Source organism: Eleutherodactylus coqui, chromosome 4, assembly GCF_035609145.1.
Source record: "Eleutherodactylus coqui strain aEleCoq1 chromosome 4, aEleCoq1.hap1, whole genome shotgun sequence".
NCBI lineage: Eukaryota > Metazoa > Chordata > Amphibia > Anura > Eleutherodactylidae > Eleutherodactylus > Eleutherodactylus coqui.
Genome location: NC_089840.1, coordinates 201736340 through 201764004, shown reverse-complemented (window position 1 = coordinate 201764004; position 27665 = coordinate 201736340). Strand labels below are relative to the sequence as shown.

Genomic DNA, 27665 nt, shown 5'->3' with positions numbered 1-27665 from the left:
TCCATTACCCCGCACTGAGCCCCCTCACCCTCCATTACCCCGCACTGAGCCCCCTCACCCTCCATTACCCCGCACTGAGCCCCCTCACCCTCCATTACCCCGCACTGAGCCCCCTCACCCTCCATTACCCCGCACTGAGCCCCCTCACCCTCCATTACCCCGCACTGAGCCCCCTCACCCTCCATTACCCCGCACTGAGCCCCCTCACCCTCCATTACCCCGCACTGAGCCCCCTCACCATCCATTACCCCGCACTGAGCCCCCTCACCATCCATTACCCCGCACTGAGCCCCCTCACCATCCATTACCCCGCACTGAGCCCTCTTACCCTCTATTACTCCGGACTGAGCCCTCTTACCCTCTATTACCCCGGACTGAGCCCTCTTACCCTCTATTACTCCGGACTGAGCCCTCTCACCCTCTATTACCCCACATTGAGCCCCCCTCACTCTCTATTACCCAGCATTGAGCCCCCCTCACTCTCTATTACCCCGCACTGAGCCCCCCTCACTCTCTATTACCCCGCACTGAGCCCCTCACCCTCTATTACCCCACACTGAGCCCCTCACCCTGTGTTGCTCCACACTGAACCCCCTCACCGTTACCCCGTACTGAGGCCCCCCACCCTGTTACCCTGCACTGAGCCCCCTCACCCTCTGTTAACCCGCACTGAGCCCCCTCACCCTGTTAACCCGCACTGAGCCCCCTCACTCTGTTAACCCGCACTGAGCCCCCTCACTCTGTTAACCCGCACTGAGCCCCCTCACCCTGTGTTGCTGCGCACTGAGCCCTCTCACCCTCCATTACCCCGCACTGAGCCCCCTCACCCTCCGTTACCCCGCACTGAGCCCCCTCACCCTCCGTTACCCCGCACTGAGCCCCCCTCACTCTCTATTACCCCGCACCTTCTATTACCCAACACTGAGCCCCTTCACCCTCTATTGCCCCGCACTGAGCCCCCTCACCCTCCATTACCCCGCACTAAGCCCCTCACCCTCTCTAACGCCCCAGTAATCCCCCGCTCTCCCCGCCTCTTGCATCATGCGGTCGCCGCGGCCCGGGAAGGGTTAAGAGCGGGCGGCTCCTGACTTCATTTCCTGGCGCAGGACGGAGCGTGGAGGGCGGAGGAGAGAGGCGGACGGGAAATAATAGCGGAGCGGCAGCCAATCCCCCCGCGCCGTCTCCCTCAGGCCGCTCCTCTCCGCCCGCCCGCTGCCGCTGCTCTCCGTCCCTCACCGCCGCACTCACACAACTCCAGGCCAGCAGCATGTCAGCCGGACACCAGCACAGCCAGAGCCGGGCCATCCCCACCAGGACCATCCCCATCAGCGACTCCTCTCAGCTACCTCATGACTACTGCACCACCCCCGGGGGCACCCTCTTCTCCACCACCCCTGGAGGTAAGCCGCGGCCTACTGCACGGCACATGGGGAGGGAGGCCTAGTGCAGCCGCTGGCCCTTTAAATGGGTTGCCTGGGGTTCTACAGATGTATCCCCTCAGCTGCCCCTCCATTGTCACGTGTCCCCCCCCCCCCTTCATTGTCACGTGTGCCCCCTCCCCCCTCCATTGTAAAGTATGTCCCCCCTAAGCTGGCCCTCCATTGTCACATGTCCCCCCTCAGCTGGCCTTCCATTGTCACATGTCCCCCCTCAGCTGGCCTTCCATTGTCACATGTCCCCCCTCAGCTGGCCTTCCATTGTCACATGTCCCCCCTCAGCTGGCCTTCCATTGTCACATGTCCCCTCTTCATGTCATTTTTTTGCAGCAGAAATAAGCAATGCTTTGTTGTTAAATTACGTGATAAACGAGAGTGAAAATTCCGTTTTTGGTGAACAGCGCCCAGTGACCATCATGGCGTGTAATCTACGCAATTGTTACTCATTTATCAACAAACTGTGCCGTATTGTCTTCCGTCTGGCGCCTGCGACACACATGTGCAGCTGCTCGCATCTCCCCATGACCTGCGCACACGTGCTAGATAACGCCGCCCCTCCGTAATAAACTTTTTAAAGTTATTTTGGAAAAAGGTTGTTCCCCCCCCCCCCCCCTTCCCATAGGACAGCTGTTGTCGAAATAACCGCGCAAATGCGAGCGATAACTGATCCGTGTAAACATGGCCGCCAGCAGATTACGAGTGAGAATTAGTTCAATAGCCGCTCTGTTTCCGCTCTCCTAAGACGGCTTTCTCTGGAAACCGTTTACGGCTTGGGCTCCGCGCAGCCGCAGGGGATCGGAGGCGCGGTCTTACCGACCCATAGCTGGGCGGAGGCTCAGCCCCAAGCGTCTTCTGTTATATGGAGACGCGCACTAAAAATAGGCGCCGGTTGATTCGTTACCGTCTGGTGTAATCAAGCAGTCGTCCCTTTTCATGACTAGCGGATAAAGTGCGCTGCAAGGACCGCCATATTGAAGAGAAGAATCGTCGTAAAAGCGTGCAAACCGTTGTTTGAGGCCGACTCGCTGTAGCATCTGTTTAGACAATCATTGGCGCACTATAAGTACACAATGACTTTGTGTAGGTGCGGCCAATCACCATGCACTATATTGGCACGTGTTATACGTGTCCAGATAGAACATGCTGCGTACTTCACGCTATATGCGCGAGTGGCGATATGGGAGCCCATCGAAGATTGGCGCAGCAAATTGCGCTTTCAAAACCCGCCCACATAATGCGCTGGCACCAAACGTTTGTGTATGCGCTAGGGCTGTGTATGCAGGGTGGACTTTCATTTTGGACCTTGCACAAAAAAATTGCGTCATTTACAGTAGCGCCAATGTGGACGAATCTTCAAAATCGCGTCCGGTAATGGACCCGCGTGTGGGATTTACGCCCGGTGTGTAGATTTTAGCAGGGGTTGCAATGATGATTCATCCTCTTCATGGAATTCCTTGGGGCTTTAGACAGAACCCTTACCATTCAAACAAGCGAGCGAGAATCGTGTGGTTCTCATTCGTTCGGTTTCAGCCGCATATAAATTGGCGCGGCTCGTGTACTTTTCGTTCGCCATAAATACTGATCATTCTTCCACACAGCAGTATGAACCGGCGAGGCCGGGCTCACGTGAACGGGTCAGATTTCCGCAGTAGAAGACCTGCGATCATTTGCGGAAAGTAATTGCCAATGATGGCGGATGCGAGCGGTTTTCTGCGCGGATGTACGCCATGCACAGAGTATCGTCCGCACGGAAGAAAGAGCTCTCCTTTCCAGCCGGCTCTTCTTTCTATTTTCTTTGAGGTTGCGAGCGTTTCTGCTGCTCCTACACAAAGTTAATTGCGTATGGGCGACGGAACACGCGCTTTCAATGGGGTTAGCCCGCGCTAAAATAGATCATGCTGTGATTTTTCTTCTTGCACTCTCGGAATACGCAATTCTTATCCGTGAGTGTGAATGAAAGCAAAAATGCATGCCTTTCAATGTCCGCACTTTACCACGGACGGCGCTTGCGGAATCCGCAATCCAAAGCCGTCTGTGATGGAGAACTGCGCGAGTCTCGCCAATAATCGTGCAGTCTAAACGGCCTACATGACCGCGAACAAGCTGGTGATGACATCACCAGTCACTTGTGTAAAAGACTCGGGCACTTCTCATTAGGCCGGCTGCGCTCGACCAGGTCTGGTTCTGCATGTGGGCGCCGACCCTGTGCCCAGCTGGCATCCACGTGCACCTGCTTTTCTTCTTTTACTGCGCTGTCGATGGTCCGCACCGCGAGCCGTTGCACATGTGCAGTACGGCTTTTTGTTTTTTTAAATCCCAGCTTCTCCTGCGTCTTAGCCAGGCGAGGACGCAGAATACGTGACCTTTGCACAATGTCACTGCGGGTCGGACGGCTTCCATTGACGTCAAGGGAAGCCGTCCGTGCGAAATCCGCAAAGAAGTAGAGCGTGTATAGATGAAAAAGCACTTTCCCATAGCATGCTATGGGCGGTATTTGCTGCGGAATCTGGAGGTGGACGCCCGCTCTAGATTTCACAATCCGCTCGTGTGCAGGCGGCCTTATGTGTGAAAGGCGCAGAATTCACATCTGCACGAACATAACTTCTGTTTAAAATATTAGCACTAAGGGCTCCTTCACGTGGGGAGCTAGGTGCGCAAAAAACACACGGCTATTAGAACCAATGGTTTCCTATTGGGACGTTCCGATGAAGGAATCTGAACGTTCCCATTGGTTCTAATAACCACATGATTTTTGCGCGCCCGTGTGACAGAGCCCTAAAGCATAAAGCTTCCTGCAACTTCTAACTCGGTTGCATTGATTGCAGAGCCGGAGTGACGCGATTACGACTTTTCTAACACGAATTTCGTCACTTTTCCTGTTTGAGTATTACATGCAAGCCACGCGTCTGTATGACTACCGAGCAGCAAGCTGTCACCTGACTGTCAACACGGACATATAAAATCCGTCACCTGCAGCTGCAAGAATGTAACAATTTGTATCCAGTGCTGTAAACAAAGCCTTTATTGGCAAGGTGTCGCCGGCCGCCAGCTCTGCCCTCTTCTGCCAGGATCCAACGCTAAAATGTATCCACTTCTTGTGTTTTGCTGGGATACAAAGTGTTTCTCTAGTCGTCCACATGTACAGACTTATTATCAGCGCTGTCTTGCCATGTGCCTAGAACTCTTGGAAGTTGTAAACAAGGTTGGGGAAGCCAGCTCAGCCCCATGACTGTTGCACAATAGTGCAGGGAAAGTGTGTGGGGGGGAGGGGAAGGCACTGCAGAAGTTATCTAATCAACAGCTGCATAGGAGACATAAGGCAGCTTGTTCCTGTGTGACTTGGGAGCCGGACTTGTTTCTTAGAATACATGCAGTTCTAATAGAAAGTCTTGACATTCTTGGCCTGTAGAGTTAGACCCCCTCCTCCCCTGGCAGCGGCTCTACACTCTCTAGGAATGCTGCAAGCTGCGGATCTATTCCTGGTGACGGCAAGGCAAAAAATACATTTGTGCAGCTTCTTTTCAGTCCTATTAGAAAAGATCGATGCTTTTAGTTTTGCGATACCCCATGCTTTATAAAAAGTGGTGACGTGATTGGCGAATGCCAACAGCCCTCGTGAAGCCAGGCCGATTGAGTCTGTCTATAGCATGCTGGATCCTGAGACGTCCCGAAGCCTCATAGAACTATATGCCGCGCCAAGTGCGTGTTCCTTCTAGATGTGAACGGTGGCTGTAAGTTTGTTCGCTTTCTTGAAGATGACTTGTCACTGGCATGTTGTTTAGATTTGGTCACAGGGATTGGGGGGGGTCACATGGTGCAATTTTTAAAGGGCATATGTCAAGTGACAGGTCCTTTTTAACTTACACGAACAAGTTGGATTCCATGAGTGGAAGGCCTGGGATACTTTGCAGCAAAGTAATTGCGAATGAGCGCAGATGCGATTTGGCTTTCCGCACATATGCACAGCGTATCATCCGCGCAGAAGAAAGATCTCTCTTCCCTCCAGCTGGCATTCTAGCTTTTCTTTCTCCGATCAAGTTGTGAGTGTTTCCGCCACTCATACGCAATGTTAATTGCATATGAGCCGCAGATCGCTTGCCTCCATAGACACCCAGTGAGGCTGTCTGCACGGAATTTGCACTATAATAGAGCATGCAGCAATTTATTTTTTATTCTCCCCCCCCCCCCCCCCCCCCCCTGTATCTTCCACGCGGACGGCGAACGCAGACTCCGCAATTAAAATCCGTTCATGCTAGACATCCCCTAAAGCATCCATTAGATGACTTCTGGAGAGGCAGCCTGTTTCCTTGCACTGAGATCACATTGCAGGTGAGCGAACGCCCTTTTGCTTCTATACACTAGAAGAATCTACCAAGGCACTTGCTGAACAGATAAACCTCACCTACCCCTGTATTAAAGGGGATGTTTTATTAAAGATAACCCCTTTCAAAATGTGGCCCTTGCTCCTGCAACCTCTAGGAAGCTGCTGCCTTTTGCAGGGCCACCCAGACATTTTTTCTCTTTGAAGTGGCCACTGCAGGGGAAATGTAGTATTACGTGGCAGCAGATGTCGTACATGAGCTGCTCACATAGTATCCTACACTATTCACCGAAGATATGCTGATGGATAGGACCTAAATGGGGATTTTTTCCCCCCCGAACTGGTAGTGGTGAGTGCTGCTGCTCAACTTTGTTTACTGCAAAATGCTGATGGATAGGACCTAAATGGGTATCAAAAGAACATTTTATTTATTCGCTTTCCATAATTTGGCCCATTTTAGGGTTCTCTCATTGGAGCGTTTTAAAAAAAAAAAAAAAATTATTTTGCAACATACTGTGTATTTCCGTGCGGGAGCATGTGCGTAATAAATTGCATATTTGCTGCGTGCTGACAATCCCTATACGCTGACTTGGCGTGTATGCACACGTAATACCCGACACAAGATATTGTATGCAGCAATCCTGTTTTTTTGCGCATGTGCTTTTTGTGTGCTGGGGGAGAGGCACAATTAAAAGTCTATGTGAAGATTGGTACTGTATATTGTGTGCGGTAGCATATGCTCATGTGAGATAGCCCTTGGGCTATGAACATGCTTGGCATGTATAGTGAGAGTATAACAAGCGTGGCTAGAGTGTAGCCTCTGAAAGACCTTTAAAGCCACTATTCAAATTTTTGTTCAAAACTGTCACCAGGCAGGGGGGTAAGCTACCTGCAGCTGCTGTTCTCTGACGCCCTTTGGTCTGCCAGTTTACTAACTACCTAATGCACATTATGCTCTGATCGCTGATTGGACAGGCCTGATCGCCGAAGCAGCTCTGGCCAATCAGAGACCTGATATAGTGAGTTAGTAGTATAACACTGTCTGAAGAGTGTGGGTCATCTTGGCCGGTGAACAACTCTAGGTAATATGCCCCACTAATAGACCTTTGTCCCAAATCCGGAGGGCTGCTTTAACACAATGTAGATCTTGATCCATGCTTCACTTGCAGGAAAAACTGCATTTTTTTTTTTAAAATCAAGAGGGGTATAGCCACCTAGGCCTAAGACCCACATATAATCTACTCCAGCTTTCTTCTAGGTGTGTGGATGGTGTGAGATGTGACTAATGTCAAAAAAAGGTCTATGCATCCATTAGGCACTTCTTGCTGGAGTTGTATCAAGACACACATGCAAAATGCAAGCACCGAGTCATGACTGACTCCTACGGTGATGTCACAACGTGATATTTTTTTGGCAGACTGTTTTTGCGGGGTGGTTTGCCATTGCCTCCCTCAGTCATCTTTTACCCCCCAGCAAGCTGGGTACTCATTTTACCGACCTCGAGAGGACAGAAGGCTGAGTCAACCTTGAGCCGCCTACCTGAACCATGCAGGGATTAAACCTGCAACTTTCAGGTCGTGACCAAGAGGTACTGCTTGCATGAGCAGGGATGGGCCAGGCATGTTAGTGCATAGTATCTTAGACATTTGATTCATACCAAATTGGTGTGCATCAGGTGGTCAATGTGGTCCGTCCATCTTTGTCCAGCATCGAAGGGTCAGCTCAATCCCCCACAATCCCACTTTCAATGTATTTAGCTCAAGGTAACTTGGCACATGAGTCTGGAAAACACCTTTACAGTTCTGGTTGTTGGGTAATTTGGGCATCTGGCACAGAATATACCCTTTCTTTTTGTGAAGCTGAACACCTAGGTGGTAATACAGCTTTACTAATAACCTTTAGCATTCCCTATGTAGAGCTGACAGTGACTGCTGCTATCGGGCTATGTGTTATGGTTGCTGGATTTCCCCACAGTCATCAAATAGCTGATGTTGGAAGGTCGGCAGATTTTGGATGATATTTGTTTTTACCGCTCCAGGACACTTCATCATAAAATGAGAACACAGGTAACTTGCCTGGAAATATAAGTTGTACGTACGCTCGTGTGACGGGTTCTCACTGGGTTTGTACCTCCAATGGTTTTTCTCATATCTGAAGTTCTGGTATAAAATGTGAGGAAGTGGCTAGAAGAGGGCTCATTAAAGGGACCTGTCATGTCGGTGGAGACAGCTGCATAGCTTTGCAGCAGCAATCCCCCCCCCCCCCCCCCCCCACAACTCCCACTGTACTCCCTCTCTATTTCCCCCATGTTGGCTCTTCTTAGGTCTAGTGTGAATGTGTCAAGTGGGCATTGACGATGAGCAGTGAGGACTGCCCACCTCAGGAGGGCCCCTTCTACATCATGGCTGATGTAAAAGGGGGTCTGGCTACATAATGAACTGTACTAGTCAGAATGCTCCATATTCATGCTGCCCACATGGGGGAGCTCTCTGCTTCCTGTGTCAGAGCTTAAACAGATGTTATGCTTCCGTGACCGCAGGACCAGGCAGTGCAATCAAGGTATTAGTGCAGTTATGACAATTAAACTATATTCCTTTTTTTTTCTTCAAATATTCGCATAATAGCGCAAACTGCCAGGCTGTGCCTGGCATACAGGGTTCTTGGGATAATTCAAGCGCTTGTGGCAATGCTGGCACTTGTGTAATAGCAGCCTAATATTAAAGGGGTTGTCCAGTTGTAAACCATTGGTGGTGTACCTGCAAGATAAGTCATTAATGGATCAGCAGGGGTCTGCCACCACTGACCAACTGCTCACTGGGCAAATGCACTTATGTACTGAGCGGATTTCTGCAGGAAGTCAACAGCTCCATTCGCACTGCTGTGGCCAGGCTTGTTATTACAGGCCTTGAAGTGAATGTCAACTTGGCTTGTAATACCAAGCTTGGCAGTGGGAATGGAGCTGGCTGCTTCCTGCAGAAATCAGTGCAGTGCATGAGAACCCTGACCCAGTAAACGCTGAACTATGCTGCGGGTGCAAAAGGGAAGTAACCATCTCTATAGTAAGGTCAATTTTGGAGTCGATGGGAGGTTATCTGTGGCATCTTATGCTACCGATTGAAAATCACACATGTACGCTGCAAAGAGTAAGACTTGATGCACTCTCGCAGTTTTGCACTTTTTGGTGCGGATAATCTGCAGCTCCTCCACTTTGTATAGCTGTAATTGGTGACTTTTAGAGGGCGATTACATAAAGGGATTGACTTGGTTTTAGACTCCTGTGGCAGAGTTATTTCTGCAGCACCCGTGTTTTATACTGAAGTGTATTTAAGAGCAAAGCAAATATTTTGATGGGTCACACAAGCGAATGGTAATGTGTTTGTGGTACTTGGCAGACACCCAGGCTTCAGCTGCTGCTTCCAGTTCTTAATGCCGTTGTATAGTACATATTTAATACACGGATAAACAGAGGGGTTAATCTTGTACCTGATGCAATCCCTTGTGGAAAGCCAGTTTGTAATGTTATCAACCATCTGTCCTTCTAGTCAGTCTTCACCTTACGGATGGGGCATGATGCCGATCTATCCACACCGTGTAAATCAAATATTTACAGCACATTTGGTGGCAAAAAGCAGAGACCTATATATAATTGGTGGACTAAATGCTCTATACCAGCGTTACCCAAACGCCAGCCTCCCGACTCGAATAGGTCATGATTTAAGGATCTCCACCTGTGTAATGCTATACAAATCCCGAAAACATGATCCTTTGGGACGTTGTGAGGACTGAAGTATGGGAAATGCTGGTATAGGTCAATTGGACTACTCAGACTCATCAAGCAACAAACTGCCTCCAAAGTCCCCCTTGCACCCCTAGTATCCCGGGGAAGTATAATATTGCATGATGACTAGAGCTGAGTGAGTGTACTCACTAAGGCAAACTACTCGAGCGAGTAGTGCCTTATGCGAGTACCTGCCCGCTACTCTCTAAAGATTCGGGTGCCGGCGGGGGAGAACCGTGAGCAGGGGGGAGCGGTGGAGAGAGATTGAGAGAGTGAGATCTCCTCCCTGCCGGCACCCGAATCTTTAGAGACGAGCGGGCAGGTACTCGCATAAGGCACTACTCGCTCGAGTAGTTTGCCTTAGCGAGTACGCTCGCTCATCTCTAATGATGACCATTCAGATAAATGCATATCCATGTAGTAATCTCCTCGCCCTCCATGATATGCTTAAGGCTCCTTCACATGACTGTATTTGTGTGCGCAATACTCTGCCGATCTGCCATAGACTCCTATACTGCCTATCACAGGTTACATGGCAGGTCAAGATAATGAATGGCAATCGGTGGTCCACAGCAAGTACGTAATGTCATTGTCTGCATGATTGGCATGGGCGGTACGCAGTGAATTACGTTCATATGCCGCCGGTCCTCAGGCTGTAATGGGGCAGATGGGCTGTGGTTGGCTTCATGATACATCTATAAACTTTCAGAGTAAATTAAAAAAAAAAATTAAAAAAAGACGAAAACAGTGTAGGTACTGGTATGTTAAGCTATCAGTTGCCGGCTCCAAGACCACATGGGACACAGCCCAGTAAGCACACAGTGGTGCCCTCCTACGTTACCAGATGTTCTAGTTAAAAAATACTCCCACAGCAGGGACTTTCAAAGAAGTTTTTGTTTATTTAATACATGTTGAATCCAGCTTATCCAAAAACACAGGGTGACCTGTAGGGTACAGATGCCCGACAGGTTGTCTTTTTCACAGGAACGAGCATCACTTGTGTATGGAGGCGGGATGTGGATCGTGCCCCCCCCCCCCCCCCCCCCCCCCCCCCCCAGGCTGAGACATCCAGCTTTCTGCATGCATAAACTGAACGAGAAGCAAATGAATTCTCATTCATTGTCCAATCGGGGCATGCGTTGGCACTGAATGATCATTCAGATTCTGGCTGGATCGTGGAAATCCAAACCATTTATCAGCCCGTGTAAAAGGCCCTCTAGAAAACAATCTGATCAGTAGATTGTACCTCCAATCTCTAAAAACAGAAACCTGCACCTGTCGGCTGCATTCTTGGAGCGAGCAGCATATGGTTCCTCTATATATTTAGCAAATCCCAAAGGCTATTCTTATGCGAAGTGCTTGTAGATCAGTGCCCGATATGTAGAGTCCACTGGTACCCGGAGAATCGGCTAAATGTAAACTAGCAAAAAGGGTTTCCTTGTGAATGATGAGATGTTCTGAAGAGGCACCAGAGTCGTGCCGAGCTGGGAAGTCATGCCACTTTATACGAGGGTCAACTTGCCTCAGCTCTACCCTAGATCTTTCTGGGAGTCCTACTAAAGTCGGCCTTACACAGTGAATTTCAGTTAATTCTGACCTTAATGGTAAGAGATTGTTGGGTCTGTTGGGTCTGGCTATGGCTGATTCTTGGTTCAGCGGGTGTTGCTGATGCCATCTGTGGGTACAGCCAGCCATAGACTTCTACTGTACACTGTCTGCTAGTGTGGTACAGAAGAAGTCCTTTGCAGCACTGTATCATTCCTCAGGTGATGACTGTAGAGCGCACAATCTAGTACGGTGTTGGTCAGCTGCTCAGGTGAGTCGGACCAGCTGCTTGCTCACACCGTAAATATCTCTACTTCCTTAGGCCACGCTCGCACGACCGTATCATAATACACAGCATAAGATTTCCCACATTTTACCTGCGTATTAAATTGCGTTTCCCCACTTATTTGTGCAAATTTTTTTTTGCACGTATCCATGTGTATTTACGTGCGCAAAAAAAAATGGGCGCAGGGAATAATGTCAAAATATTCTTGTGCTTTTCTGTGGTTGTGAGAGTTGTTAGCTGCGCTCTAAGAACTGAGTGTTCATTACAGGATGACTCACTTCTCGCATGGCTGTTTCTTTTGTTTTTTTTGTTTTGTACCACTTTTGCGCAGCCACTTGAGAGCAATGAGTTTACTCACATCAAAGTCGCCATGTTAGTTTTATTATGGCCACCAATATCCACAGACAACAGCTCGGATGGGCCAGTGCCCCCTAGAGACTCCTACAGAATATGCTGCATTCTTTTTTTTTTTTTCTTTTTTTCTTTTTTTCTTTTATGGACATAACATACGTAATAAATATCCGCAAGGGTAAGTGGAACAATGCATAGCAATGTACTTTGTTGACCATACTTGCGCGTAATGCACAACAAGTACAGTCATGTGACCCCCGGCCTTATAAAGGTTTTCCCAGGGAGAATACTATTAATGACCTATCCTAAATATAGGTCATCCACAGTTGATCAGCTGGGGTCCATTGCTCGGGACCCTGACCAATCTGATTGTGCGCCCACTGACAGTGCCACAATTGCACAGAGGTTGGAGCAGCGTAGTGACCGGTGCTTGTAACTGCTAGCGCGGCTCTCATTGAAATGAATCTCCTTTCTGGTATACCCCAGGATATTCCATAAGTGTCTTCTAGATGCATAACCTACCTCTGGGACCTCTCTCTCCCAGTGAGGTGGGGACAGGATAGAGGGGCAATAACTGCATGCCCGGCTACCTCTCTACCACATCCACATGGATAGTGAGTGGTCGGTGGCCACCGCACCAGTGGGGTTAATAGACTCCTGTTCTGGATATAGCTGGTGACACCCCCCCCCCCCCTACATAAATCAGACACTTAGGGTGTATCCTGTGGCTATGCCTTAAAATCTAACATGTGAATTCCCCTTTAAGTAGGGAAAAAGGTTAAACCAGATTCTTAGTTTTGGGTGTCACTGTGCAATAGCAATTTATTTTAGTCTCCACTGGTGCTTTACTAAATTAATGTGGTCAAGATTTTTAGCGGTTCACAGGCCAAACCTTAATAGTATGTGGACATGTAGTGGATACACTGCAGATTTTCAGTGTGTGTTGCAGGCAGAGGAGAGATGGAGTATTACAGCGTCCGGTAGACCTCCGCCCGGTTGTACATGGTAACTGCATTGTATGATGTAGCTTATAGACCACATCGGCTTCATCCTCCACCGTCCGGGTATTTACACTCTTCAGAACAGTCTGAAGGTTTTTACTGCTCCGTGACGACTAGTTTTTCGTTTTTCTGCTCTATTTGGGCAGCAGACAAACTGCAACCCCTGGCAAAACCCATCCATCTTATGACGGAAGCATGTGTATACTGTCAACTATCATGGGGTCTGTGTGGTCTCCGTTTAGCCATCCTTCATTTTACAGGACAAAATGGTGTAATATGTAAATATTTTAAAAATGTTTATTTTTCCTTGTTGGGGAGTAGTGCGGTGTTCGCATAACTTGGCGTTTCTAGGAATGATTTCCTTAAAGTATGGGCAGCAGACATAAACAAAGGAGACACACAGGACGTTTCATATGCTATTGCTATAGGAGATAAAGGCCCCCTGCACATGGGCGGAAATTCCGTGGTGGGATTTCCCGCAGAATTTTCGCCCATGCCCGCTGCTATAAAATTGCATTAAGTAATGCATTCCTATGCACACAGCCGCGATTTGTCCACGTGAAAACACGTGAAAAACAAATTGCGACATGTCCTATTTCTGTGCGGATCTCACAGGGGCCCGCACAGAAATGTCAGTAGAGACCTGCCGGCTCCGCTCTGCACACGCGCCTGCTGGGCGGCAGCCGGAACATCACAGAGAAGAGGAGACGCCAGAAGCGGGTGAGCCGCAGACTTCTGCAGGGGCACGGGTCCGCATTCTGCGAGAATTCTCACAGTGGGATGCGACCCGGCCGTCTGCAAGTTTCTTAATGAGCAGAAAATGTATAAAGTCTTGGGGGATTCAAATCATGTTTGCGGTTCCTTTCCGATATACGTAAGAGTTACCGAAAACAGGATTTGAAGGGGGACCCATTAATGAGATGGAGACCAGTAGGTGGACCACATTATTCTTTCCTGATCAAAATGCACAAAACACAAGGAAATGTAAACCAATAAGTCTCCACTTTAACAACTTTTCTCAATGTTAGCCTAAGGCCAGCTTTACATGGGCGAGATTCTCGCTTTGCTAGGCGCACAAATCTCACACAGGGTCACACACATGAGCGGGTTTTTTTAACTGCACTGTGATGCAGGAGAACAATCACAGCGTGCCCTCACATCGCCCATTGTCTTCTATGGGGCCGGCGGCAGCATCGCACCGTGTGCCAGGCGCATGCAAGTGTGATGCAAGATTTCCCCATTGAAAACAAAGGGAGACACTCTGAGATCCGCCGCCGCGGTGGAGGATCGCTACTTCCTCGAAGTGATGCCAGGCGGTTTTGATATAAAAACTCCTTGCATCTGCAGGGAAGTCGCATGTTGGCGAGCGCGATATGGGGCTGTGATTGCCAGCCTCCGGCTAACTTCACACCGGAGGGATCCGCAGCGTTATGAAATCCCAGCTAGATGAATACATTTTAGCGATTTGTCTACACTGAGCCGAAAATATCCACTGTGTGATTGTGCTCATGTCCCCACGTCTTGTAGACTTCAGGACAGTGTAAAGCATAGGAGGTCGGTGCAACAGACGAGCAGCTTTCAGGAAACCATGCAGCGAAGCGGAGTTGTCGGAGTTGTACCCTCTCAGTAGAACCCTTCCCCATTGAGTAACATAACAAATTCTCATATCCTCTCCTCGCGGTGTCACTGAGCTCTGTTATTGGCTGCAACCCCTGTGACGTCCATAAACCAGACGGGACTGCAGCTGTAAACGGAGACCGGACACAATGCAAGAGGTAAGTATCAGACCACTTGTTACTCGGTGGGGAGGGCTTGTACCGAGATGGTACAACCCCTTTAACAACCACACCACAGCACCCTATAAGTGACACTGCTGAAATCGGCATCTCCATTGCTGCTTTAGGCTGTCTGCCCATGGACGAGATGTCGTAGCGAGATCCACGGCGATAAATTGCTCATGGAGCTCGCATAACACTTTGCATAGGATAACTATGGAAAGCACAGCCCATCGTCCGCTGACGGAGAATCCGAGTCTTTCTTTGCCCACGTGATTAAAACCACAGCATGCCGCATTTCTCCACGGTGAGCCTATCAATTAGATGGCTCATCACGGAGACCTTATGGTGCTCCCCCACGGCAGAATATCGCTAGCGATATTCGGTCGCGGCCGTGGACAGCTGGCCGTATACTGAGGGCCGTATAGAAGACCTGTTCTCTGTAAGGGCAGATAGAACTGTGTACAGCCCTATACGGGGATAGTTGTTTTCCAGCGCTTATTACTGCAGAATATTTTCAGCTCTCCTCTGTAAAACATTTTTGGCTTGCTGTCCGTTCTCCGTTCCTAATGTTTACCTTCCATGTACCTAGTTCTTGCTTTACTGGGTGCGCTCCAAGCAGTGTTCTCAGTGTCACGAGGTTCGGTACAAAACTCTTACACCATGCCAAGTTATTGTTGAGCTTGGTGCTCATGTGATGAGAACACGGTGTGCACGCAGGAGATCCTCCTCCCCGATGTATGGCCAGGGGTCTCTATACCAGTGATAGAAGGGGGGAACTCACCTGGCAGGATCTGTTCACACGCTGCGGAGAACCTCCCTGCATATTTACTAGCAGAGGCTTCACACGGACATAGGAGTCTTTGCATGCGTATCAGTGCGCTTCACTGTAGTATTTTTCTGCGCAGCAGACAACCGCGCTCCGATTTAAATGGCGTTTTATTATGACTAGGTCCAGATGGGGTTGCTGGTCACTGGAAAAAAATCTTTGGAAGGTGATATAGGCGCTCTCCTATTATTCAGCTTGTGAAACATTGAGAGGAGCTGGGTGATCATGATTGGTTTAGTGGGTGTGTCTTAGTATTCATGAGTTCTGTGTGGGTGGAGAATGCAGATTTGCAGCCCAGGGGATTATGGGAGATGTATCAGAGAAACACAGGAAGACTGTGAACAGAAAGTAATGCTATAAACAACAACGAAGCACAGTGGGTGCTGCAGAATGAGGAGGGAAGATGAAGGATGGACTTGGGGCCTATTTAGACGGAACGAATGTCAGGCAAACTATGTCCGACGCATCCCCGCACATACTCGCTCTCATGCTACTGCACAGGAGCTAGTATCACTGGCTCACAGTAGAGAGGCTGGAGGACATTTCTCTCCCTGCTATCCCCCTGCCCCTACCCATTCACATAACATAGCGGACGTTCAGTACTGAACAGCTGCTGTTTACACTGAGCGATCAGCTTATCATCCATCGTTTATGCTGCAGAAATGATGGACTATGAGCTGATCGCTTATCGTTCAGTGTAAATAGCAGCTGTTCAGTAGCGAATGGCCACTATGTTAAGTCAATAAAGAGGGGTGGGGGAGCGCGAGGAGAGAAATCTCCCGCAGCCTCCCCGCCCCCCTGCTGGCTGCTCTGAGCGAGCCAGCGATACTAGCTGCCGTGCAACAGCACGAGAGCTAGTATGTGCGGGGACGAGTGTCGGGCATCGTTTGCCTGAGATTCATCCCATCTCTAAATAGGGCTTTACTACAGCACTGTGAGATGACTTTTGACTCTTTTGGAATTTGACTTTGGTTTGAGACTACCCCTTTAATCAGTATATCTTTGCCTTCTTTTATACCTGACCACTAGGGTGCTATATTACATGAGCAGTAGCTGCTGCCACTAGCACTCATGTTTTCCTGTCAATTTTTGGGCTGCAACTTTAAGTGCAGGCCAGCAGTTAGCGCTATTACGTTAGTGCTATTACATGGCGGTAATGCTCGTGTAATAGCGCTAATCACCTTGCCGGTGCAGTCTGGCAGTTCAGACAAGCTACTAGGTCTAGTGCAATAGCGGCCTTATTTGTTTTCTTATTTTAGGGTTTTTTCAGCTTTTTATGTGTCCAGTTAATTGTCAGAAAGTTTGAATACCTAGTGAAATATTAAGTGACTTACTGTAGCTTTACATGGGATGACTATTGGCCAAATAAGCCCTCAAGAACGACACATCAAATGATAGTTTAGTGTAATCACAGCCACCAGCAAGGTGATAAGTTGCTAGCTGTTTCAGCTTCAAAAGTAGTCCTTGGTTGATCAAGTCCTCTGATGTAAAGTCATTTGTTTGTATATGATCGCCTTACAAACACATTTGCATAGAGAGTTCTTCCATGTAAAGGTACCTTTATTTCCTGCTGCTTCCATCCCAGGTTCTCCAAACAGCTACGATTTATCTCAATTTTTATCAGCCCACACCAATACTGAGTCATTGCATGGAAGCAAGAACCCGGCGGTATTCCAAACTATGTAGCTGATATTTCAGATGTTGCGCTAGTAATCCTAAGCAATCGGAAGGGTGTGGTTTTCCTCTTATGCAGGAGACTAGGTCTGATGGATCTTAAAGGGGTTGTCCCGCGCCGAAACGTGTTTTATTTTTTATTCAATAGGCCCCCCGTTCGGCGCGAGACAAACCCAAGGGATGGGTTAAAAAAAAAAAAAAAGGTTTAGTACTTACCCGAATCCCCGCGCTGCGGCGACTTCTTACTTACCTTACCAAGATGGCCGCCGGGATCTTCACCCACGATGCACCGCAGGTCTTCTCCCATGGTGCACCGTGGGCTCTGTGCGGTCCATTGCCGATTCCAGCCTCCTGATTGGCTGGAATCGGCACACATGACGGGGCGGAGCTACGTGGACCAGCTCTCCGGCACGAGCGGCCCATTCACCAGGGTGAAGACCGGACTGCGCAAGCGCGTCTAATCGGGCGATTAGACGCTGAAATTAGACGGCACCATGGAGACGAGGACGCTAGCAACGGAGCAGGTAAGTGAATAACTTCTGCATGGCTCATAATTAATGCACAATGTACATTACAAAGTGCATTAATATGGCCATACAGAAGTGTATAGACGCACTTGCTGCCGCGAGACAACCCCTTTAAGGAAAAGAGAGATTGGCAGTAATGGCTTGCAACATGACCGACAGCTCTAACAGTGACTTATTTCCTTCTCGCCATTGAAACGCTAGGCATGCTGATCAGTGAATCCTTTTTTTTTTCCTTTAGCATCCAGAATTACAAATGTTTTCAAGCACTTAATTGTGCTCCCCCCCCCCCCCCCCCTTGTTCTTTCATATATTTTAACTTTTCTTTTTTTTTTTAAATTTCATTATAGTTATGCTAATAGTACAGGTATGGGTTCCTCATTCTCTTTCGGGCACTTTTACTATGTCATTTGTATAGCCTCGGAATACTGGATGCATATGGTGACAATTTTGGTTTGACTAGACGATTGGTCATTTTTGTGTGTGTGTGTCTTACTTATTTTTGTAACCTCCTATGTTCCCAAACGATGTCAGGCCTCTGGGTGTTATGCACATGCCTCTTTCCCCCACCTCCTCTCCTCCTCTTAAAGTGTCACGCTTCTCTACTGTAGCGCTATAAACCTTTCGGTCCTTGGTCCTTAAAGGGGTTAAGGCTGTTAGAAAAGTGGCATAAAACAAATGCCACAGCCAGAAGTGGTCGGGATTACTTACTAGTATTCTCAACTGGGCCATGATTTGCTTTTGGATGGGAATACCCCTTTAAGAGCAGGCCAGCATGAGAATGTCTACGGAGGTGTCCGCCCTCCCCTTCCTCACTGTTGTATTTATAAGATGGGTTTTGTATGTGAAATCAGGACATGCAGAGTTGCTGATCAGAATTTGTTTTGTTCCATTTGCTGCAGAGAGCGAGCGGCTGGACCTGGTCCAAATAAGAGCTTTGCATTTTCAAAGCCCTTTTCATGAGTGTAGTATGCCGTGTGATTCTTGAATGGTAATGATGCCTTCCTCTATACCTCACATGATACTTTATACCAGGGTTGTGTTGACTTACTATGCAGACTCTGTACTGTTGCTTTCCCAAGTGCCAAGTTTGTCAGTGTTCAGCTTCTAAATGGGCATGTTATGTCCTGATCCAGCCAGCGTGAGGACGGAAAAATAACTGCCTCTTATTAGACGTATTAGAACTCCCTGCGCAAAGTGCTAAAAGCCTTCACAATCAATCTGCCTTATTGGGAGCCACCTTCTAAGACCTTGAATGAATATTTCTATTTGCAAGGAGTTTGCTAAGACTACATAATTTGTAGAAAAAAAGTTTTGTAGTTTGAGTACTTCCCATAAAGTTAAAGGGGTTGTCTCGCGCCGAACCGGGTTTTTTTTTTTTTCCCTAGGCCCCCCGTTCGGCGCAGGACAACCCCAAAGGATGTGTTAAAAAAAAAATTTATTACTTACCCGAATCCCCGCTCTGCGACTTCTTCCTTCTTCTTTCCTTCACCAAGATGGCCGCCGGGATCTTCACCCACGATGCACCGTGGGTCTTCTCCCATGGTGCACCGTGGACTCTGTGCGGTCCATTGCCGATTCCAGCCTCCTGATTGGCTGGAATCGGCACACGTGACGGGGCGGAGCTACGAGGACCAGCTCTCCGGCACGAGCGGCCCCATTCATCAGGAAGAAGACCGCACAGCGCAAGCGCGTCTAAAAAAGCAAGAAGACATCAGAATTAGACGGATCCATGGTGACGGGGACGCTAGCAACGGAGCAGGTAAGTGAAGAACTTCTGTATGGCTCATATTTAAGGCACGATGTATATTACAAAGTGCATTAATATGGCGATACAGAAGTGTATAACCCCACTTACCGCCGCGAGACAACCCCTTTAATTTTGCTTCTTTGATTGTGCATAATGTGAAGAAATTCTATAGATTTTTGTCTTACGGTTTTTAATTTTTCTCTCACTATTCCCTCCTTTTCGCCTCGCTAGGTACAAGGATCATCTATGATCGCAAGTTTCTCTTGGACCGTCGCAATTCCCCTCTGGCTCAGACACCTCCACGCCGCTTGCCAGATATTCCTGGAGTGACCAGCCCCAGTACTGTTGTAGAAGAGCCCAAAGTAGAAACAAACAATTTGAACAATCATGACAGAAAGACTGCTGTTGGTAAGAGATACTTTTTAGCATGTCTTAAAGAGGCATTCTAATATGTGTTTATGACGGAGATGGGAAAACCCTGACCACCTGTTGGAAACACGCATGCGATTCAGCCCAGTGCTGTTTCCGTAGATCTCATTAAAGTGAAAGAGAGCTACAGAACAGTGTAGCATGCTGCGTGCTCCACAGTTCCCATTCACTGCAGTAAGAGCTATGAAACAGCACTGGACCAAGGCACTCGGCCATTTTCCTAGGCTTCGTCCTAGTGGCCGGTAACTATATATCAATGGTTTCCCGTCTTGGCTATGCTAAGCTGAGGTGGGAATACCCCTTTATGCTGGACCCACTGAAAATGGCTGTTGATCAACGGCTATTTCTTCCAATTCTACCATAACCCTGCATCAGTAGTTTCTCCTGCGGGTTGAAAGGTTCAAGCATGTTGAAATCTAACACATCCGATTCTTTACTCCCTGACATCTGCCACTGAGAGACATTTGGGAGACAATCATACAGTTTTTTGTTTTTTTTTGCTATTCTTAAAGGGGTTGTCTCGCGAAAGCAAGTGGGGTTATACACTTCTGTATGGCCATATTAATGCACTTTGTAATATACATCGTGCATTAAATATGAGCCATACAGAAGTTATTCACTTACCTTCCCTGCGCTGGCATCCCCGTCTCCATGGCTCTGTCTAACTTCAGCGTCTAATCGCCCGATTAGACGCGCTTGCGCAGAAGGGTCTTCTGCCTTCGGCTCGGTTCGGCAGCAGCGGCGTTCTGGCTCCGCCCCCTTGCACGCATCATCGCGTAACTCCGCCCCATCACGTGTGCAGATTCCAGCAATTCAGGAGGCTGGAATCGGCACACGTGATGGGGCGGAGCTACCCGATGACGCGTAGAAGGGGGCGGAGCCAGAATGCCACTGCTGCCGGGCAGACCCTTCTGCGCAAGCGCGTCTAATCGGGCGATTAGACGCTGAAGTTAGACGGAGCCATGGAGACGGGGACGCCAGCGCAGGGAAGGTAAGTGAATAACTTCTGTATGACTCATATTTAATGCACGATGTATATTACAAAGTGCATTAATATGGCCATACAGAAGTGTATAACCCCACTTGCTTTCGCGAGACAACCCCTTTAATGGGGTATGTTCCTAGCCTGGAAAATTATAGCCTATCCACAGGATATTCCATACATTTCTGATAGATATAGGTCCCTCCTCTAGGACCTGCACCAATCTCTAGAACAGGGGTCCACCATCCCACCTGTTAAGGCGCTGCCACATTTAGGCCCAGTGTCCATGGACGGATTTGTTTTACGGAAGATCTGCAATTCAAGCCTCTCATAGAGGAAGCTTGGCGTCCGCATTTTAATTAAAGCATGCAGATTTTTTTTGCGGATCTTTTGGTCTGGAAAACAAATTGCAGCATGTTCCATTTCAGTGCGGGTCCCGCACGGACGGCTTTACATTGCAGTCAATGAAAACAGTCTGATCCGCTGCCCGTTCGCAAATGTATTGCAGATGGGCCGTGGATTCCGCAGGAAAGCGGGAGTTGAAAAAGAAAATCTATACTGCGCATGTGCGCTGGCCGACATTTCCACACACATCCGCAGTACAGAAAAAAGACCCAGACAGGTAAGTGCGGACACCGGCTGCAGGCAGGGTCTGATTCCGCTGCAGGCTCCCGCATGCGGAATCCGACCTACCCATGGACATGAGGCCTTAGAAGGAGAATGAAATGAGGAGGCGTCTGCAGATATCATATATTTATGGTACAAGAAGTGTCTAAGAAGTGAATACTCGTTTAAAGTTGTTAAATAGTTGAAGAGGCTACAAAGAAGCAAAAAAGTGTTTACTGAATGCTATAGTAATTTTATATGTGACGGGATGAACTTGTTAAAGCATAAAAGGTGTATATGTGCAATTACCAAGTTTGTATTGTAAAACTTTGATTGCTCAAAAGAAGTTTAAGGCTGGGTTCACACAGGGCGGATTTGCTGCAGAAATTCCGTGCGGAATTTCGCTGCGGCAGGTCCACCTGCGGCCGCTAATCCTTGGATTAGCTAGCCATGTGGACGAGATTTGTCAAAAATCTCATCCACCTGGGATGGCCAAACCGTCGCAGTGAAGCGGCGTGGATTCCCCGACCGCAGCATGTCTGTGTTTTTTGTTTTTTTTAGTTCTCTCATTGCGGTCTCTCTATGGGAGCGCTGGCTGCAACGGAACAAGCATACGGCCGAGCAGCTCCAAAACCCGTGGCTAAGTGCCGCGGGTGTTGAAGCTGCACTTTCCTGGCAGAAATCTTGTGGTTTTGAAGCTGCTGCAAAACCGCAAGATTTCTGCCGAGAATACGACCTGCGTGACCCCAGCCGTAAGGAAGTGCATGTTTTGTGCAGAGGGCTTATTCTTAGTCTGTGAACTCTGTGAGTTCAGTTAGTTCGGATTCATGATTTTCTTCTCTTCTCTTCAGGTGATGATGCTCAATTTGAAATGGACATCTAACCATCCGGATGCTTGGGAAGCACTCAAAATTTGCGTGTACCTGATGTGGCCAATAGGATCACTTAAAGGAAAACGGGCAACAGCGCTCTTATGCGTTTAGAAAACAATCCTTCCAGGTGCCAAAGGTCAACGCAACTAGGCTCCCTTTTTTTTTTGTCTTTTTTTTTTTTTTTTTTTCTTCCAATTTTCTATCCCAAGAATAATCCCACCCCAGCTACAATAAAATGTGGAGGTGGTGAAGGGACTTGTGACTTGATTTGAATGGCTTGAAGTTGGCAAGTGGGAAATAAATAGTTTGCAAATTTGTACTGTAGCTTTGCAAATATATGTGAACTATGGGTGGTATAAATGACGTTTTTTCACACATCCCACTTTTGTTTTGTCAAATTCCACTGAAGATTTGCTCAGTGGTTTGGAAAGATGCCCAAACAATAGTGGATACATTTGTTTGTAATGTTTTGGCTTATCTCCCTGTACAGTAATCTCGCCAACAACAACAAAAAATTTCTGGTGAGCAAGGAACCTGCCTTTTTGAAGTCTTACATTAGGCCCCCATATTCATTGCAACATGTGTATGCTGCCTCTTACAGAAGTGCATTGACTTCTAGAATTGCAGCATTCCGTTCGTTCTTGGCTGGGCTTGACTTTGCCCATATGCGAATTATGAGGATTGAATTTACCCCCAATGTTGATTTCTACTTGAAATTAAATTATGTAAATTAAGTCTCTTATGGGTTTGAGAGCGTTTGCTTTGTCAGCATTGTGAGTCTTCTCAGATTGCCATAATGACTTGTCTATTACATAATTATGACCTATAATCTATGTACTTCTGGACTTTCTCATTTTCTGGCGTAGCACACCATGGATCCACATGAGTTTTGAACCCAGGTTTGAAGTTTTTGCCTTTATAAAGGGAAAAAAGGTATTTCTGAAAGGGTCATGAAGTACAATTGGGACAAAAAGTGAGGTGTGATGGCAGAGCTGCGTTTTCGCACACTTAAATTGCAAAAATAAAAGGGCGTGGACCGCACATTCGGTTTTTCTTTTTTTTTTTTCTACAGTGATCTGCTGCACTTTGACGAAGTTTAATACCTGTCTATAGACTTTTTTTTTTCATGACCTTTTTGGCAATACCCTATACTGCTTCTAAACGAAACACCAAAGTGTCCAAAAACAAATGCTATTTTTTTTTTGTTTTGATACGAAGGGGTATTTAAAGTAAAATGTATTGGCCAAACATGATCAAGTTTTAGTTGATGTTCAAGACTGAAATGATCATTAGGTGCTAATAAAAGTTGCATAATGTGCTTCTCTGAATTACTGTTTCTACTATGAAAAGATGCTTCCTGTCTCCAACCCTTCACATAAAACAATCCAAATGGTGGACAATCCTTTTTGTGTTTTTATTCCTCCAACCCCACTTATCGGCAATCCACTTCTGAATTTGGGATTCTATTTGTAGTAAAATTGTAAGAGTTCATGTATAAAGGATACGCTAGCTCTAAGGCTAGTTCCACTCTCTGCAGTTGGCTTTTAATATGTGTTGCCCCTGTTTAAAATTTACCCCATGTTTTCTTTTTGGAGCTTTTCTTTTTTTTTCATGGGATGTTTTAAAAGAAGGTGAATTTATAAAAAAAAATATATAAAATTATTAAAACACAACCAAACAATGCTTGCTGTATCTAGCCTGGTTTCTCCTATTTGATTTATGAACATACATTTCTAGTGTTTGTTCTTTTTTTTTTAATATAAAGGGTGGGCCCATCACCACTCTTATGAAAGCTAAGGGTATGTTTAGACATAGCGGGATTTCTGCATCCAAAATAGTCAAAATGTGCACCATTGGTGCAGAATATGTCTAAAAATCAGCTACGTAACCGCAATTGATTTCAGAAGATACAGTGCTCCCACCTTTGAAGTTTTTGCGCTGTCAGCACAGCCCTTCACCCAGTACCTGGTGGCCTCCAGTGAGTTTAGCACCACTGGTCAGGTGATGCCACTTCCGCTATGGAGATGATGCAGCATTTCCGCTGTGTGTGATCGTACCCTAGAAAAAAAAATCTGCCTTGGTAGCACACGTAGAGGAAAATGGTGCAGAAAATCCTCAGCAAGGTTTAGACATTGCACCAGCAGTATAGATTTTAGGGTTGACCTCACCCTTTCAATAAAAGGAAGGAAGTCTGCGGCTCTGCACCAATGGTCTGGTTTTTGATGCAGATTTTAGTGCCGAAATTCTGCACTTGTCCTGCTGTGAATGTACCCTTAGACAGCTTTCAGAAGAGTGTGGTGGCGGACTACTTTTCTGTGATCCACCCTGTTAGTGGTGTGAAGTGCTTTTTACATTTATGAAGTCATTATACAGTGTGAAGCAGTACTGTTGTATCTTGTCTCCACCAGAAGAATGGGTGGAGATGAGATGCACGCCCAAAACAAACGCGCACAACTTAATTATCTGGGTTGGATAATCGTCTGTTCGAGTTTCGGCGGGGTCTGTTCCCCTGCTGTCAAGTTTCCAGGGCGGCAAGCCCCTGAAGGCAGCACCAATGTTGGCTCGTAGCTCCACAGTGCCCAGAGACCACCTTCCCTGACGGTTTTGGCCCTGTCGTTCCCCACCCCCACTGTCAAACCCCTGACGCTGTGGGCTTGTAGCTCCACAGTGGCCGCAAAGCTTCTTACCTGCCGGCGTCGGCGCCTTTTATTCCCCCCACCCCACTGTCACTGCCCTCGGAGTTCTGTAGTCTCCCGTCCCTGGTCGGCCGAAGTCTGTCTCCTCGCCGCCGTCGCATAATGCTTGCAATATGTGATTGCAGCGAGTAGACTGACAGCACAGGATCTATGAAGGGGAGAAGGGAGAGCGGTGGAGTGTCACTGGCCCCTGGTGCTCTGCCTTCTCTGGTCCCTGCTCTGGCGTGTACAATCACCCGCTGTCAGTCTCCTCGCCAGCTTCACATAATGCTTGCAATATGTGAAGCCAGTGAGGACACTGACAATGCAGAAGCCGGTAAGGGGACAAGGGAGAGCGGCAGGGCTCAGTCAATCAAGTTATGGGCGTTGCTTGTGGACATGCATCTTGTCTCCACCCATTCTTCTGGTGGAGACCAGATACAACAGTTCTGTGTGAAGCTGCCTACAAGCACACACAAATTAAATGCCTATAGACTGCTGAATACAATTAAAATGGCTTCAGAAGAAGCGGGTGCATGTTACTCCCATGTGGTAATTAGCCTTGCCACTTTTTGTCACCAAAAAACACCATCCAAGGTAAAGGGTGGTGGTGGTGGGGGGGGGGTTATGGTTGTAGTTTGAGGTGTGGCTTAAGACAATATGTTTTTTTTTGTTGTTTTTTTTAACCTTTTCCGCCTGGTAATGGATGACTTGACAACTGGCTCTAACCATTCTTATATTACACCTTGATACATGTTTGGCTGGCACTGCCATTAAGCCAAATACCAATGGTTGCACACTTAAATGAGCCATGGACACAAAGTGCAAAAACATCAAAATATTCACAAGGAGATTAACTTTATTTAACAGACAATGAAAAACATGCAAAAAGCTAAAACGCAGTGTCCTATAGTAATGACTGCTACCCCTCCAATCCTCCTTGATAACTCAATGCACATTGGATTCTTGTTACCGGTATTATTGTATCTTGACGCCACTGGAAGCTAGAGGTTTGACAGGAGGAACGCCCCTCTCATACCCCTAGCTCCTGATTTGCGGACTGCTGTAAGGTCCTAGGAGCAGTGTGTTTTGCGTGGCCTGGAGGGTTTAGTGTTAAGGATAATAGTGGGGCCCTGGGAGCCTGTGGAGTACCAACTGCGGGAAATACCACGCCAGCAGCAGAAGGGTGGGCTGGGGAGCCAGCGTGGAGCAGCACCATTGGGGAACAGCCTGGGAAGACATCAGCAGAGGTGCCTGGCGAGCCTGTGGAGCAGCAGCATCGGCGATAGCCACCGCAACCTACAGCATCAGCTGGGCTGGGGAGCCTGTGACAGCATGGAGCACTACCAGCGGTGAGCGGCTGGGGAACACAACACCAGCAGTAGTGGGGCACAGGGACCCTGTGGAGCAGCAGCGGGGCACGGCAGGGGAACCTACAGCAGCAGCCAGTGCCAGGGAGCCTGGGACAGCGTGGAACAGCAGCAGGGCTTAACGGCCGGGGAAAACACCCTGCACCAGCGGACCACGGGGACACTGTGCAGCTGAAGCAGTGGGGAAGGATAGCGGAACGCGCAGCAGCGGTGGCTGGGGAGGCTGGAATACGTAGCAGCTGCGGGGATCTGGGACGCAGCTTAGCTTTTTACACCCCCACCTCCACACCGTTTGCAACCTGATTGGTTGTTTGGATTTACTCATTCACGGTGACTGGTTATTTGGGTTGGCTGATTCACGGTGATTGGTTGTTTAGGTTGGCTCGAGTTGAGGTGGGGTGTAAAAAGCTAATATGCGGGACGGGAGAGGAATACTGCCCTTCCAGGACCTGCAGGGGAGTGTCTTATCAGCCAATGAGGTCCAGGGGCCGTCACCGGGCTGTCAGTGCTCTCTCCAGCACTACTTCCTGTTGGTGTCAAGGTATAGTACCCATATTACCACATGCTAACCTTAAAGGGGTTGTCCCGCGGCAGCAAGTGGGTCTATACACTTCTGTATGGCCATATTAATGCACTTTGTAATGTACATTGTGCATTAATTATGAGCCATACAGAAGTTATAAGAAGTTTTTCACTTACCTGCTCCGTTGCCAGCGTCCTCGTTTCCATGGAGCCCGCCTAATTTTCGGCGTCTAATGGCCAAATTAGACGCGCTTGCGCAGGCCGGGTCGTCTTCTTTTCTCAATGGGGCCGCTCGTGTAGGATGCCGGCTCCGTGTAGCTCCGCCCCGTCACGTGCCGATTCCAGCCAATCAGGAGGCTGGAATCGGCAATGGACCGCACAGAAGCCCTGCGGTCCACCGAGGGAGAAGATCCCGGCGGCTATCTTCAGCAGGTAAGTAAGAAGTCACCGGAGTGCGGGGATTCAGGTAAGCGCTGTGCGGTGTTCTTTTTTTAACCCCTGCATCGGGGTTGTCTCGCGCCGAACGGGGGGGGGGGGGGGGGGGGGTTGAAAAAAAAAAACAAACCCGTTTCGGCGCGGGACAACCCCTTTAAGCATTAGCAAGGGCAACAATATACCTGCAACCTAGAGCGTAGTAGGTAGGTGGTAATTGAGGACCTGGAGCAAAATTAATTCAGCTCCCAACCAGAAAATACCTGGCAAGGTGAGGAGCCCACAACAACAGATGTAGTCTTTTGACTAGATTCCAACATAATGCATTCATAAGGGAATCTCACCCAAAGTATTGGAGCTGAATGTCTAGTGGGAGTTCTGGCTTTCTGCATGTTTTTAATTTGTCTGTGTGTTTAATAAAGTTGATCTTCTTGTGCATATCTTGAGGTTCAGTTCTTATATTCATTCTTATATTGCAGCGTTCTCCTCTACAGCCCCTTCTACTAA

General features: G+C 48.1%; 1 protein-coding gene across 1 annotated transcript; it reads left to right on the top strand.

Moving 5' to 3' along the window:
• The first annotated feature begins 1174 nt into the window (after positions 1–1174).
• On the top strand, positions 1175–23842 carry EIF4EBP2 (eukaryotic translation initiation factor 4E binding protein 2). Its single transcript, XM_066600555.1, has 3 exons — positions 1175–1400; positions 19502–19678; positions 22139–23842. The coding sequence occupies exons 1-3, from the start codon at positions 1268–1270 to the stop codon at positions 22168–22170; spliced, it is 342 nt and encodes a 113-aa protein (XP_066456652.1). The 5' UTR covers positions 1175–1267; the 3' UTR covers positions 22171–23842.
• Positions 23843–27665: the final 3823 nt, after the last annotated feature.